Genomic DNA, 15,282 nt, shown 5'->3' with positions numbered 1-15,282 from the left:
GGAGGAAATTGTATTATGGATTATATACTTGAGTTAAAACATCTTAATGCTGGATTTGTTTCATTTTTTGTCTTCTCCTGATGTTAACTGATGGACTGGAGTGCTGTGGATTATTGTGATGTTTTTATCAGACTCTCATTCTGACGGCACCCATTCACTGCAGAGCAACCATTGATGAGACACTGATGCAACGCTACATTTCTACAAACCTGATGAAGAAACAAACTCACATATATCTCAGATGACCTGAGGATGAGCACATTTCCAGCAATTGTTCTATTATGGGTAAACTATTCCTTTAAATTACTCTTTAGATTAACTAAAAGATCAACAGCAACAATCTTTTAAACATCTCTGGTTTTGGGCAACATGACAGTGGGTAAATTACATTAAATTAATCATATGCATTTCGGTGTGAACTAGTCCTTTACCAACAGTTCAGATATGATCATGTGATGCATCCCTGTCCAATCAGTGCCCTCCTGCTGAAGGTGATGTTTTCAAACTGAAATACATTACAAATGCTGCTACAGTCCTCTGCGTTAAAGGGTTGGAGAGAGTTTCCTTTCTGGGAGTTTAAAGAATTTAGGCCATAATGCTGATATGGGACAATATATCAGGAATTTGGCAGGAAATGAGCTCAAATATCCTCTGGGACTGAGATCGGACAGCTGTCTATCACCTGGTCAAGTGACTCAGTTTATGTGTTTACACTGAATTTCACAAAATGTTCACAAATTATTTTTTTTAACGCATTAGATAAACTTGAGTTTGAGACTAATTATGTTTGTTTGTAATGGATATTTTCCTGAGATTTTCTCTCTCTCCCTCATTTCCTTCAGCTGTTTTCTCCCATCGTCCTCGAGGGAGGCCTATAACGTTTATAACATCTATAACTCTCAGCATTTGTTCTCTTCAGGTAGAGTTAGTAAAGACCCGCTGTTTTACAGATGCTCTGCCCTGCCCTCCTCTTCTCTTTTTCTTCTCTCTTTTTGTGCGCTTTCTCCTAGCTCGGACTAACGTTGTTTAACACACACACACACACACACCCATGCAGGATTTACTATACATTAATGTTAAACACACAGACACAAACTCAGAGACACATATCATGAACCACATATTAAAAACAGATGTATGTTAATCTAGTTAGTGGCATTTGGTCTTATTTCTATACCGCTCAAGCCTTTTAGGCTAAGACTAATAAGAAAAACAGTTTTTAACAGCATTTTAACCCTATAAAGCTTATAAATGATATGCACATTTCTGATTTTAAGTTAAAGTTAATGTGATTTGATCATGATTGCATTGGATTATATGTTTTGTATATGTTGGAAATATAGAGTGACGACCAATATTTATATCATTTTATACGAGGCATAAAAGAGTAATGTATCAAAAACAAAAGAAAAAAGCTGCAAACTAATTTTTATGTTTTGTCTAAACTCTCTGAACTAAAAGATTCTGACTTAAAGTGTCAGACTTTAATGGGTTAAAATACTTTAGAAATGTGTTTGTCTCACTGCAGGACCATTTAAATCAACTCTTTAAAAGTTAAAAAAATTGATTAAAAGTTGCACAAAAGTTTAAAGAAACGGTAACCAGTTGCATGGCCCAAGATGTTCACATTAACCTATGCTTATATCAGTTTTGACCTAAAAAGCTCCTGGATCTGTTATGCATCAACCTTTACAAACGCACACGGAGAAGCACACAGGAATGTCTTTGTGTGCACATTTCATCTGTGTCTATTCAGGTGTTTTTAGTTTCTTGTTTTCTCAAGCACCTCTCTTGTAGTGTGTGTGTGCGTGTTTCAGCATGCTGCTTTGTTAAATGTGTGTACACTGACCAACTGCTTTTGTTAGCTGGACACAGAGAAAAACAAAAGAATGTGGGATTCACAGAGAAGGAGAAAAGATGAGTGCAGACAAAGTGTGTGTGTGTTAGAGAGAGAGAGAGAGAGAGAGAGAGAGTGACAGCCGTACATTCATTTATTTACGTGTGTGTGCGTGCATGTGTGTGTGCGTGCTACACCCTAATTTCTTCTGAGCTAGCTTCTCCTGTAATAAGATCCGATGGAGCTGTTCGTGTGTGTGTGTGTGTGTGTGTGTGTGACCCGTGTGTGCCCCTGTTTGACAGTGGCTGTATTAACGAGGAAGTGAATGTGGCCTAAGGACAGCCAGTAAAGCATTAGCCCTCTGTCTCTCAGCGTGAGTTCTAGTAGATGCTCTGCTTCATTACTGAAGCTCTTCTGAACTCTTTGACTGGTGCATTTCAGCGAGATATCAGCTCTGTGTCTCTTAGCAAGTAAAAGCCTCACGAATGATTGTGCCTCTTTTAATCTTTGTGGGGTTAGCTTTTTGTTTTTCATGTGTAATTCTTTAAAAGAATAGTTCACTCAAATTTTTATTTCAAACCATCTCAAATATGAGTGCATGCTCCATAAAAACACTTCTTCCAGTGAAAAGTGTTCTGGTCTGAATCAGGAGAGAAATCTGCACGGGTCAAGTTCTGTTCATAGTCATTCAAATTAATTCAAAAACTGATTAATTCAAGGAAAGAAACACCTTGTTGATATGCAGTATGGTATAAAACTAATAGCACATTTTTGCTTGTGCATGTACTGATATTCAGAAAAGTACATTACTTGTGCAATGAATATAAAAACATAAGTCATACATGGGTATTTTTTCTATAATTGCTTGACTTGCTATAAGGTTATTTTAACTGTAGTCTATCAGGCTTCATTGCACAGTGATTGCTTTTGGAGACTCAAGACGTGTTTTTGTTTGGTTGATGACTGGATAATGTCAGCTCTCCTATCGTCTCAGTCCCTCACAGTTACACGTACAGCACAATAACATTATGTCAGGGGAATCCTTCAATTCTAATGAAGGCAAAATCCTGCCTTTTTTGTTGTCTTCTTTTTAAAGAAATTCAAAAGTTGCACTCATAGACTGTATAGGTTGCGCTAGAACCATTTTGCATGAAAAAATGACAAATTAAAAAATTTGCATGATAAGTTTAACATAATACACATGATTAATTCACAGGGGATGGTCAGGGGGATGGTGGTTTTACTGAGGGGTTGCTTTTTGTCTTTTTTTCTACCAGTGGGATGCCATCCCCCAACATCCCCCCTCAATTCGAGCCCTGCTTGTAGTATATTTGCTAAAAAAAAAAGACTAGTTGTGTGCTTACATTTTACTGAAGTTACACTTAAATAAACTTAAAAGTATATACTGAAACAGTACTACTCTTATGCTTAAAATCATCCCTATATAGCAGAAGAAATATAAGAGAGCATATGTTTGCTATCTATGTGAGCCTGGACCAGCTTTGCCGAATGGTTTAACGCTAATGAACTATTGCTGTGTGGACCTGATCGCTTGACCAGATAGATTAAACTAGTGACCTGACTTAAATGAGTTTCTGGGCTAATGGAGTGTGGATAAATTAACTAGTGTCTTAACAATGTGAACCTGTATGCTGTATGCTTAGGTCATGTAACTAATGACCTAAATAACTATGTGTGTCTGAGCCAATAGCTCAAACTTACCTTGGTAAAAACGCACAGTATGTGTGTCATTAATAAACAGGAATCACACTGCAGGCTGATAGATGAAGTTACCCCCAGGCTCGGGTGGACTGAGCAAAGAGTGTTAGATTTGACATTCAGTTCATTTACCCTCCATGAGTTATCACTAAAATGTCATGCAACCAAAGCGCTTTCTGTTGCCAATGCTATATTAGCAGCAATAATAATATGACTTGCTATGCATGCTGCTGCTAATATTATTTCTACCCTTGCATCTGAATTTGCTATGCATGCTATAAAAACTGCTAACACTGATATCTGGGGTGCTTTTCCCAAAAGCATTGTTAGCCAACTATAGTTGCTAGTTCCGTCGTTACCAACAAAGTTCAGTGATTCACGTTTTCTAGTTTTTTTCCTAACCATTTATTCAGTTGTTTTTAAACCATTCAGGAGATTTCAAGCACTTCAAAACTCAATATTGTAAATATCCATCCGCATTGATTTAGCCTTGTTAAACCTATGTATATACGCACAAATGTTAACATCGTAACTTATATGGTAAGCACCCAAAGCTTGGATTAATTGAGTGAACACGAGTATGAGCACTGAACCCCTAGAATAAACAGAGCGGAAGTCTTCCTGAGGAAACACACTCAGAGGTGCTGTAAATATTTAGGGCTGGTTTGTGGAGAGCTGCAGTGTGTTTGCTGTGCATTAATGGGCCGGTGTTTGGTCATTAATGGCTGTGTGTGCGGTGAAATGACACCTCGATGACCCCATTACCGTCCGCAGCTGTCTCTGCCTGTCTTTAGTGTCCTGTAACATCCCTCTGCTTCATCTCTCCCTCTGTGGGAGGCTCCCATCGTGTTCAAGAGACGCAGAGAGAAAATGAGAAGTGTTTCCTGATGTCATTGGCATCATGAATAAACACGTGGAAGATCTTGAGATGAGCATCTGTACGCTTGCACTCTTAAAGCTGATATAGGGCTGATTTATGATGCCATATGTTTCATCCTGAAGTCCTCTTCTGTCTGTCATCCAGGGATTGGAAGGAATTTATCCAATCTGGTAACATTTTCACTTAACAATTCTGCTTTCTTAACCCTGTAAACCCATGTTAAATAATAGTCTGAAATAGAACTAAAAAAAGTGTATGGAACCTTTAGAGAGAGAGAGCGAAAGAGAGAGAAAACATGCACATGATTCAAACTGAGCAAAAATACGCAATTTGGTGCAGCTGCAGATTTTTAGATGGTGAAATTTTGATGCTTGTAATGTGAATCAGTGATATCTCATAGATAATGACATAAAATGATTGTCACTCTATATCTCCAGTGACAAAAAGGCATATGAAGTTTGACATTTGTACAATTAGACTAAAAGACCTTTTCTTCAAGGCTCTTGTCTTTTTCTGAGTCTGTAAACACTGGCCTCCCTCTGGAGTGTTTCCAGGTTCACTATTATTTCCATATGGTGACTAATGTATCACTCTCTGTTACAGGCTGACCCAAAGCATGCTCACGCACACACACACACACACACACACACACACACACACACACTGTCATGCTATAACCTGAGTCTCTCTCTCTCTCTCTCTCTCTCTCTGTAGGCATGTCCAGGTGCTCCAGTAAGCTCCAGGGCCGAGCAGTGTGCAGCGTTCAACAATCAAGAGTTTATGGGACGCGTGTATGACTGGGAGCCTTTCACAGAAGGTTAGAGACGGAAATTGAAGGGGTGTTAAGGGAAAACAGAAGCAATAACAGAGGAGTGCTGGAATATTACCGTGTTACTTGCCCCTCTGTCATTGTGGAGCAGCATTTGGAGTTTATTGTCTAATAATCGTATATACTGCTCAGACATCTGCTTAGACAATATTTTCCATTTACCTCTGTTCAATTAGTGTTTCATGATCAGACTGTATTGTTATGCAGTTTGGCTGTTTATTAAAAAGCTCATATGAGCTCTGTTTCATAGTGTGCTGCCTATTTAGAATTTTTTTTAAGGCACTACTCTTTAAAAGTCTTTTAAAAATGTATTTCTGTGATGCTCCGCTGTATTTTCAGCATCATTCCTCCAGTCTTCAGTGTCACATGATCTTCAGAAATCATTCTGATATGAAGATTTACTGCTCAAGAAACATTTCTGATTATTATCAATGTTGAAAACAGATGTGCTGCACAATATTTCTGTAGAAGCTTTTTGCTAGAATTCTTTGATGAATATAATTTATTTTAAATAGATGTAATTTTTAACATTATAAACAACAATGCCACTTTTGATTAATTAAATGAATGCATTCTGAATAAACATATTAATTTCTAAAATGGTAGTGTAGCTAATGCAAAGCCCGTTCCAAACTGCCTTCTAAGATGACTTTTTACCTAGAATGCATGCTTCACAAAGGCAGTCTTGTGGTTTGCATGCAAAGATATATATATATAAAAGATCCAAGATGGCTTAGAAGTTGAGGAGAATGTTGATTATAAATATCAACTAAATAAAATCTTATTCCATTTTACAAGAAATAAATAATTTCAAATATGTTGGATGAGTATTTTCAGAGCTGTTCAATGAGTTTTGCCATCATTAAATGAATTCCGCAGATTTTCCTTCACGATCAGTGTAGAAAATGTGGAATAATATGCATGGATTCATTTCAGACAGGCACGGCCTTAAATTCTAAGAAAGCTCAGAACTAGCAGATAAGCAAGAATAAAGGCGTTTTTGAGAGGCTGGAAAAGACCTGAGACAAAAAGTAGATGTAGAATGAATGAAGAGAAGAGGAGGGAGACCGCAGGGGTCATGGGTATTACTGTACAAGCAAAGACTCTTTGTGAGGATAGAGAAGAGAAGTTAGAGAGAAACACAGAGTTAAAAACAGAGGAATGTGTGACGGGCCTTTCTAAAAGTCACTGAGATGGAGCACACGTACCACACCACCACCATAAATCAACAATACAGGGAGAGGAGAGAAAGAAAAAGAGGGAAATCGGATGAGGGGGGCGGAGTCAGAGAGGACAGAGGTTAGGGAGTCATAGCAACTGAATAACAAATGTGCTGTTCAGGATGGATGGATAGATGGATGGGATGAAAGGGTCTGTGAATGGAGGAAGAAAGGCCTGAATAGTAAGTGAGAGGCTTGAAAAAGGGGGAAGTGAGGACAGAAGTAACTGAAGTGACACCCAATCTACTATTGAGGAGAGGAAGACTTCTGGGCCACAACAAGAGCCCCTCTGACAGATGGCCATAGAGACCACCACAAATCATTGGGACAGGAGCTCAAATCTTCAGTTTGGATCCTGGACACAGTATAGAATTTTGTTTCTAGAATTTTTGGAATCATGAGTTCAAACACTTCTTGAAAATCTTGAACTTACAATCTTTTACAATCTTAAACGTTTAAGTTCACCTTGAGTTAAAGTCTTGATTCTTCGGTTTAAAACCTCAAATATTGTGTGTAGAACTTTACATTTATAATTGTGAAGATGATTAGAGGTTTGAATTTTGAGGTCACAGTCTTGAATTTATGTCTAGAACCCTGAATCTTCGGTTTAGAATGTTAAATCTTGATTTTTGATTTCAGAACCTTGAATCTTGAGTGAAATGTGAATACTGAGTTTAGACAAGCGAATCTTGATTTACAATCCTGATTTGAGATTAATAGTTTAGCATCTTGAATCTCGAGTTCAGAACCTTGAATTGGAATCATGAATACTGAGTTTAGACCATTGAATCTTGAATTTACAATCTTGAGTTTCAATCTTTGATTCATGAGATAAGAACCCCGAATCTTTAGTTAAGAATAGTGAATCTTGTGTTTAAAATCTTGATTAATGTAGACCCACAAGTCTTTAGTTTAGAATCTTGAATCTTCAGTTTAGAGTCGTCTTGATTTTTGATTCTAGAACCTTAAGTTAAGTTAAGGACCCTTAATCTTGGGTTTAGATCACTGAATCTTGATTGAAGGTATTCACTGATCAAGTGCTGCTAAAGAGTTGTTATTGCTGATGTGTTGTTTATATCTATAAACCATGCTTCTGAGAGACTTTATGATCTCCCTCCTGCTTCCAGTCATACTGAGTACATTTCTAGATGAGGAAAGTTGTGTGATATTAAAGGAATAGTTTTACAGAAGGAGCGAGGATTGTACTTCGATGACATGATATAACTCCATAAGTCGCGAGATTGTTTCAACAACAACGTGAAATGATATAGAGTACGGCACATATATAAGGTTTGGCACATTTAGTTTTTGTGTACATGACTGTAGAATGTATGCTTTGAACTACAGATGTAGTGTTTATTAAAGTGTAATTAAAGTGATAGCGATTTATTCGTTTTGCAAATGCTTTTATCCAAAGTGACTTATAATTGAGGAATGCTTGAGCATAAGTGATTCATTCTGAGGAGATCGTGTAGCATGACGAGAGCCAATACACACTTTACAAATGACTTGGAAAAGTACAAGCTAGAACAGAGATGTAGGTGTGACACAGTGAAACTTGAAGGTGTGCGAGTCAAACGCATGACATTGTTTTATCAGACAGAGTTCAGAGTTTAATCAGAGTCTGCATCAGCTGGGTATGGGACAGTGCTGATATCCTACAGGGTTCAGGATCAGGAAGAGTTCACTGCAAGAATTCAGTTACACTGTAATGAAAGAGACTTGGCGCTCATTCACCCCTCTGTTTACACTCTTCTAATTCTGCTTTTATGTAGAAATGAAATGAAAACAAAAGCCCTCAGGGGTATTCAGGCCATGAGCCGTTGTGAAAGACAACTCTTGTGTGACAAGGCGACACTGGGACTGTGTGTGTTTTGCTGGTAGAGGAGGTATTAGAAGGTGCGCGGATTTATTAGGAGTAAAAGGGTTGTAGTTTCCAGCAGCTATGTGAGCTTTTGTTGGATGAGACACTGGGGGTTTGGCTGTAGGGTGAACATGCTTTTGTTTTGTTGTCCCTGGGAGATCATTTTTTGGCCGGCTCTACGCTAAAGATCATTATGTGATCGTGTGTGTGTGTGTGTGCAGTAATTGTTTCTGCATGGTGCTGCTGTGCAGTTCTGTGTATGCTTTGACTTGTTCTTACTGTGCCAGAGGGTTTTTAAAGGACATTAAAAAAAAAGTTCATTGAAAAATGAAACTCTGTCTCATTTACTCGCCCTCATGCCGTTCCAAACCCATATGATGTTTGAGGAACGGACCAAGATTTTGTTATTCACAGAAAATTGTGAACAGACCAAAAAGTAATTCTCCTCGGCGCATTCAAAATAATTTTTGAAGAATTTATTTTACTGAAATACTACTAACAATATCAGTTATTCTTAAGTTGACATGATAAAATCAGTAAATATTTCACAGCATTTAGGTGGATGTATGAACAATTACACTTAAAGAACTTTTACTTGATGAAGTATAAACTATCTGTCACACTGTCAGTCTCTGTTTCCCTGGGTGTTCCCTAGTGAGCTCACTTCTCCTTAGGCACTTCGCCATAGGCACCAAAATTCCTCTAATCTGGTCCTGTCTTCACAGTAATTGCACTCCAGTTAATTGCACCAGGTACAGGAAATCTATTGTCATTAGTCTCCTTATAAATACCTGTCTTTTCCTGTTGTTTGTATGGAGTCCTTACCCTTCGATGTTCCAGTCTTCTCGTTCCCCGAGATTCTCCATTACTCACATTTTGAGTTCCCGTTCCGTTCCCTTTTCCTGTTTCCTTCTTTGTTTTGTTATTTTGTTTGTTTGGACTGCATTTCTGGTTTTGACCCTGCCTTGTCTGACAATGAATTTGGATTATCCTATTAAAGCATACCTGCGATTGGATCTCTCGACTCCCTGTGTTTTCACTGGTCGTCGAATCGTTACAGAAGGACTCCATCTTAGAGGATCCAGCGGTATGTCTAACCATAGTTCCTTCCCAGTCACAGAACGGGTGAGGAATGGGTTTGAGGGTACCCACCTGGTAGTTTTCCGTGGAACCAGGGGAGGTTGCTCAGGAGGGAGTAGTCGAGAGGAGGTCCGGCAGCAATCTCAACTGTGCCCTCTCATTGACCCGGGGTTCGGATGGGAGCCACCGTTTCCCCATTGTGGACAGAGAGGGGAGAGGAGGCGCAAATCGGCTGAGCCAGCGCCGCTGTGTAAGATGGCCGCCAACCCAGCGCCGCTACGCAGCATGGCCACCAACCCCGCACCACGAGGCAAGATGGAAGCCAGCCCCACACCACAGCACAAGATGGCCGCCAGCTCAGTGCCACGAGGCAACATGGCCGCCAACCCAGCCCCACGAGGCAAGATTGCTGCGCAACATAGCCATCAGCCTGGAGCCACTGCAGAGGATGGCAGTTACAAAGGGTTTTCCTGAGTCGAGTCAGGTGATCGTTGACTTTCCAGAGTTGAGTCAGGTTCCGGTTGACCCTCCAGAGTCGAGTCAGGTGTTCATGGACCCTCCAGAGTCAGGGTTAGTCACCTTCCAGAGTCAGGGTTAGTTACCGTTGACTTTCCAGAGTCAAGTCAAATTCCAGTTGACTGTCCAGAGTCAAGTCAGGCTCCTGTTGACCATCCAGAGTCGAGTCATGTTCCAGTTGATTCCCCAGAGTCAAGTCAGATTCCTGTTGACCTTCCAGAGTCGAGTCAGGTGCCCATTGACTTTCCAGAGTTGAGTCAGGTTCCGGTTGACCCTCCAGAGTCGAGTCAGGTGCTCGTGGACCCTCCAGAGTCAGGGTTAGTCACTGTTGACCCTCCAGAGTCAGGGTTAGTGACCGTTGACCTTCAAGAGTCAGGGTTAGTCACTGTTGACCCTCCAGAGTCGAGTCAGGGGACCGTTGAATTTTCAGAGGTGAGTCAGGCTCCTGTTGACCATCCAGAGTCGAGTCATGTTCCAGTTGATTCCCCAGAGTCAAGTCAGATTCCTGTTGACCTTCCAGAGTCGAGTCAGGTGCCCATTGACTTTCCAGAGTCGAGTCAGGTGCTCGTGGACCCTCCAGAGTCAGGGTTAGTCACCGTTGACCCTCCAGACTCAGGGTTAGTCACCGTTGACCCTCCAGAGTCAGGGTTAGTCACCATCGACCTTCAAGAGTCAGGGTTAGTCACTGTTGACCCTCCAGAGTCGAGTCAGGGGACCGTTGAATTTTCAGAGGTGAGTCAGGTTCCAGTTGACCCTCCTGAGTCTAGTCAGGTGCTCATGGACCCTCCAGAGTCAGGGTTAGTCACCGTTGACCTTCCAGAGACAGGGTTAGTCACCATTGACCTTCCAGAGTCAGGGTTAGTCACCTTTGACCTTCCAGAGTCAGGACTAGTCACCATGGACTTTCCAGAGACAAGTCAAGTCACCAGTGATCTTCAAGGACAGAGTCAAGTCACCGGTGATCTTCAAGGACAGAGTCAAGTCACCGGTGATCTTCAAGGACTGAGTCAAGTCACCGGGGATCTTCAAGGACTGAGTCAAGTCACCGGGATCTTCATGAACAAATGCAAGTCACCAATAATCTTCATGAGCAGAGTCAAGTCAGCACAGATCCTCTGGAATCCAGTATAAACACCATGGGATTACCAGAGTTTCGTCCTCCCATTGGTCTGGACGCACGGATGAGGTGGTCTTCTGCTCCGCCCTGGGGTGCTTACGCCCTGACCACACAGGTGTGGTGGTCTTCTGCTCCACCCTGGGGGGCTTCCGCCTTGACCACAAGGATGTGGTGGTCTTCTGTTCCACCCTGGGGGTCATCCATCCCGACCACACGGCTGTGGTGGTCTTCTGCTCCGTCCTGGGGGACTCTGGCCTCGACCACAAGGAGGTGGTGGTCTTCTGTTCTGCCCTGGGGGGCATCCGTCCCGACCACATGGCTGTGGTGGTCTTCTGCTGCACTCTGGGGGGCGTCCGCCCTGACCACACGGTTTTGGTGGTCTTCTGCTCTGCCCTGATGGGCATCACGTGATGTCCTTCATGGACTTATGTTTTTGTTTTCTTTTGTTTTTTCTGTCTGTTTCCTCCTTTGGACCTGGTTGTCTTGTCTCTGTTTCCCTATTCTACCTGGTCCTCCTGTCTCTGTGTACCATGTTATCTGGCCCTCCGTCCCTCCCCCTAGTCTTCTGCCGCTCCACCTCCCTCCTAGTTTCTTTGTCTGTTTGGTTTTTCCGTGGTTTCGGGTGGAGCATCTGGCAGCTGCTCTGTGGAGGAGGGGGTAATGTCACGCTGTCAGTCTCTGTTTCCCTGGGTGTTCCCTAGTGAGCTCACTTCTCCTTAGGCACTTCGCCATAGGCACTATAATTCCTCTAGTCTGGTCCTGTCTTCACAGTAATTGCACTCCAGTTAATTGCACCAGGTACAGGAAATCTATTGTCATTAGACTCCTTATAAATACCTGTCTTTTCCTGTTGTTTGTATGGAGTCCTTACCCTTCGATGTTCCAGTCTTCTCGTTCCCCGAGATTCTCCATTCCTCACATTCTGAGTTCCCGTTCCGTTCCCTTTTCCTGTTTCCTTCTTTGTTTTGTTTGTTTGGACTGCATTTCTGGTTTTGACCCTGCCTTGTCTGACAACGAATTTGGATTATCCTATTAAAGCATACCTGCAATTAGATCTCTCGTCTCCCTGTGTTTTCACTGGTTGTCAAATTGTTACACTATCAATCAGGGACAGAAGGCATGGAGTAGTTTATGTGTGTTTTGATCAGGCCTTAGAAGTTTATGCATTAAACATTAAACAGTAGGCTTTAAAGGGTTGATGGAAATGTGTGAGCAGTACAAGTCTTCATAATTTATTTTTCTTCCATAAAAAAAGAAAGTCATGTGGGTTTGGAGCAAAATAAAGGTGAACATTTTGAGTGCAGTCTGAGTGCTTGATGGAGAGATGGACAGAGATCCAAGTGAACGAGGAGAAAGAGAGCATGCATGAACAGAGAAACTGAACTCGTTTAATTCTCACGAAACATTCCCTCCTTTCGTTTTCCTTGCATTGGTCCAAATCCCTTGCTATTGTGTCCATCTGCTGCCAGAATCTCTCCACCCAGCTCAGAGAGCATTAGAGAGCTGGATGTGTTGGATAAACGTGGATGACTGGGGACAGGGGGTTGGACACGGACACAAAACTGTAAACAGAGATTAAGAGGAGCTGGGAAGGACGGTATTTGACTGGTTAGAGCGAACGAGAGCGTTTGAGGGAGGGATGGAGACACAGCTGTGTTTGTGAGAGAGAGACATGTGGGCTCTGATCAGAATAACACTCTCTTAATGCTTCAGTGCTCTGTGACCAGACTCACACCTGGAAGAGCCACTCACTACTCTTTAGTTTCTATACTGCGCAGATAATGCAAATGTTCTGTATGCATGTAAGTCACATTAAATATGTACAGTAGATGCTTTCCAGAAATATTGCACGCTTTGGTGTCCAATTATGTTTTATTTCTGTCTTTAGAGGCATAAATTCCTCATAAATTGTTGGATGAACAAACTATGAAAAACAGTTAGTTTTGAGCACATTAAAGGTGTTTGTGTTGAATACATTGTTCAAGCTCAGCTATTCAGGGGTGCGTTTCCCAAAAGGATTGTTAGCCAACTTGTCTCAAGTTCCTTCGTTACCAACATAATTAAACGATTCGGTGTTTCCCCAAAACCATAATTCAAATGAACATTCGTAAACAGCATCCCAAACTTGCTCGACCTGTGGTTAGAAGCATAGTTTCTTGTTAGCAAAGGGATATGGGCTTAAATAAATATGCTCTTGGGCACAATAAGCAAGCTAACATGCAGTACAATATACATATTCCATTTTATCTCAAACCTAATTGCACATGAATCTATTTATTTTTGTGTGTCTTCTAGAAGAGCCGTTTTTGAAGACTGCGCATGTGAATAAATACCTAAGGAAACCCAAAGTATGATGTAAGAGGGAACCCGCGATGAACCAAACATATAAAAAAAAAAAAGCAAAGTGACAGGGAACAAAAAAAAATAGTAAATTAGACATCAGGTACCATGTTCAATACAACAGCACTTTAGAGATGTCTAATTAGTTAATAGCAGAAATTATTCCTCCACCACATGCGTGTGACATCATTAACAATGGCCTTATGTTGTTGAACTAATGTGGTTCAAATGACGGAGGTGCGACTGTGTTCGGGAAACAGTAGTGACTGGCTAGTTCGTTTCAACAACAATGCATCGCACTATGGTAGTTAATCAGCAAGTTACGTCGCTGTACAGGAAATGCACCCCAATACTGTTGCGCAGTTTAATGTAATAAAGATGGTGTTTATGGCTTGCTATTCTGAGAAAATTGCACACAAAAAAAAAAAAAATCCAAACTGAGGTTCGAGATTTCGAGAACAGTCTGAATTCACAGTTGCAGATATCCTGTTTTATCCTAACATTAACTGTAAAGTAACATTTGGCTTCATATTTTGAGCGTTAATCACCTTTGTACTGTTCAAATGTGGAAATAAAAACTTTTATAAGTTTCAAGCCCTATTGTATACCGTAAGTTTACGTAGTAAACATACTTTTTGCTGTATGGTGTGCCACAATGCAATGTGCTTGATTTTGAGCTTTCATTTAAATTGTGGCAGATCTATGTCAAAAACCTTATTTTATTTTTTTGACATTTGATTCTGAAAGGCAAGACATTTATTTTTCGCAAAAATGTAATTGCAAGTGTGAAACAATTGCTTTTATTTTTAAGTTTCAACAGAAATGACGAAGTGTATTTTAGTTTATGTTTGTCAGGACATTCATCAGTAACCCTTTAATCCTATTTCAAAGATAATGTAAGTTGTTATGAAATAAGGATGCACTGAAGTCCTAAAGTTGGTCAAAGCATTCTGAAGAACTCTTTCAAAAGTATACTCAAGTGCACTTCTTTTTCACACTGCGTGGCAATACTACTGCTGGAAACATTTGCAAGATGTCTACTGCTTGAATGATTGTTTTCTCAGTTTTCAGTAAGCAGAAAGCTAGTATTTCATCTGGAGCAGCGCTGGAGTGTGTCATCTGTCTAAGATCTTAATACTGACTCCACGAGTCTTTCTTCTGTGTAAGATGAGGTGTGTGTTTCTGATGAAATCACCTTTGATCAGTAAATCTGGGCTCGTCTTTGCAAAACCTCTGCCCACTCTGTCGGGTTTTGCATCGAGAATTTCGGAAAATGTGTCTGTTTTGGTTTTACAGTGAGGAAGGCCAGGATTCGCTGTATAACACACACTACCAACTCTTGCTCAGCCAATTGCAACTTATTTGTATTTTTAAGCAGGGAATAATTAAGCCACAAGCTTTCTAAAGTAGCATTTTAGAAAGATATTATACACTACTGGTCAAAGGTTTGGAATAATTAAGATTTTTAATACAATTTGAAAAAATAAATGTATAATGGTTTCCACAGAAATATTGGGCAGCACAACTGTGTTCAACATTGATAATAATCAGAAATGTTTCTTGAGCAGTAAATATTAATTTCTGAAAGATCATGTGACACTGAAGACTGGAGTAATGATGCTGAAAATACATGTAAATAAATGTAATTTTATATTATATTAATATTTCACAATATTACGGTTTTTACTGTATTTTTATCAAAGAAATGCAGCCTGTGTGAGCAGAAGAGACTTTTTGAGCAGTAATGTACATAAATATCCCCAAACACAGTTTACATAGTGTTACTGTCTAAACATTTGATATTGTTATTCAAATTAATCATTAAGATGATTTTTGTCCAAGTAATACAATTCTTTCTTATACAGATCTGGTTAACTATA

General features: G+C 40.4%; 1 protein-coding gene across 2 annotated transcripts in view; it reads left to right on the top strand.

Annotated features, from left to right (window-relative positions):
* LOC127975434 (ADAMTS-like protein 4) overlaps window positions 1–15,282 on the top strand; it is a 164,893-nt gene that overhangs the window by 14,369 nt on the left and 135,242 nt on the right. For both annotated transcript variants that reach the window (XR_008157524.1, XM_052579481.1), the window contains exon 5: window positions 5,151–5,253. Coding sequence is in view for 1 of the 2 variants with exons in the window: in XM_052579481.1 (XP_052435441.1) it covers window positions 5,151–5,253 (103 nt within the window). In the remaining variant the exon portion in view is untranslated. The remainder of the gene's footprint in view (window positions 1–5,150; window positions 5,254–15,282) is intronic.

This window comes from Carassius gibelio, chromosome B16 (assembly GCF_023724105.1).
Source record: "Carassius gibelio isolate Cgi1373 ecotype wild population from Czech Republic chromosome B16, carGib1.2-hapl.c, whole genome shotgun sequence".
In the NCBI taxonomy this organism is placed as follows: domain Eukaryota; kingdom Metazoa; phylum Chordata; class Actinopteri; order Cypriniformes; family Cyprinidae; genus Carassius; species Carassius gibelio.
Note: the sequence above shows the minus strand (reverse complement) of the source record. Positions and strands in the feature narration are given on the sequence as shown.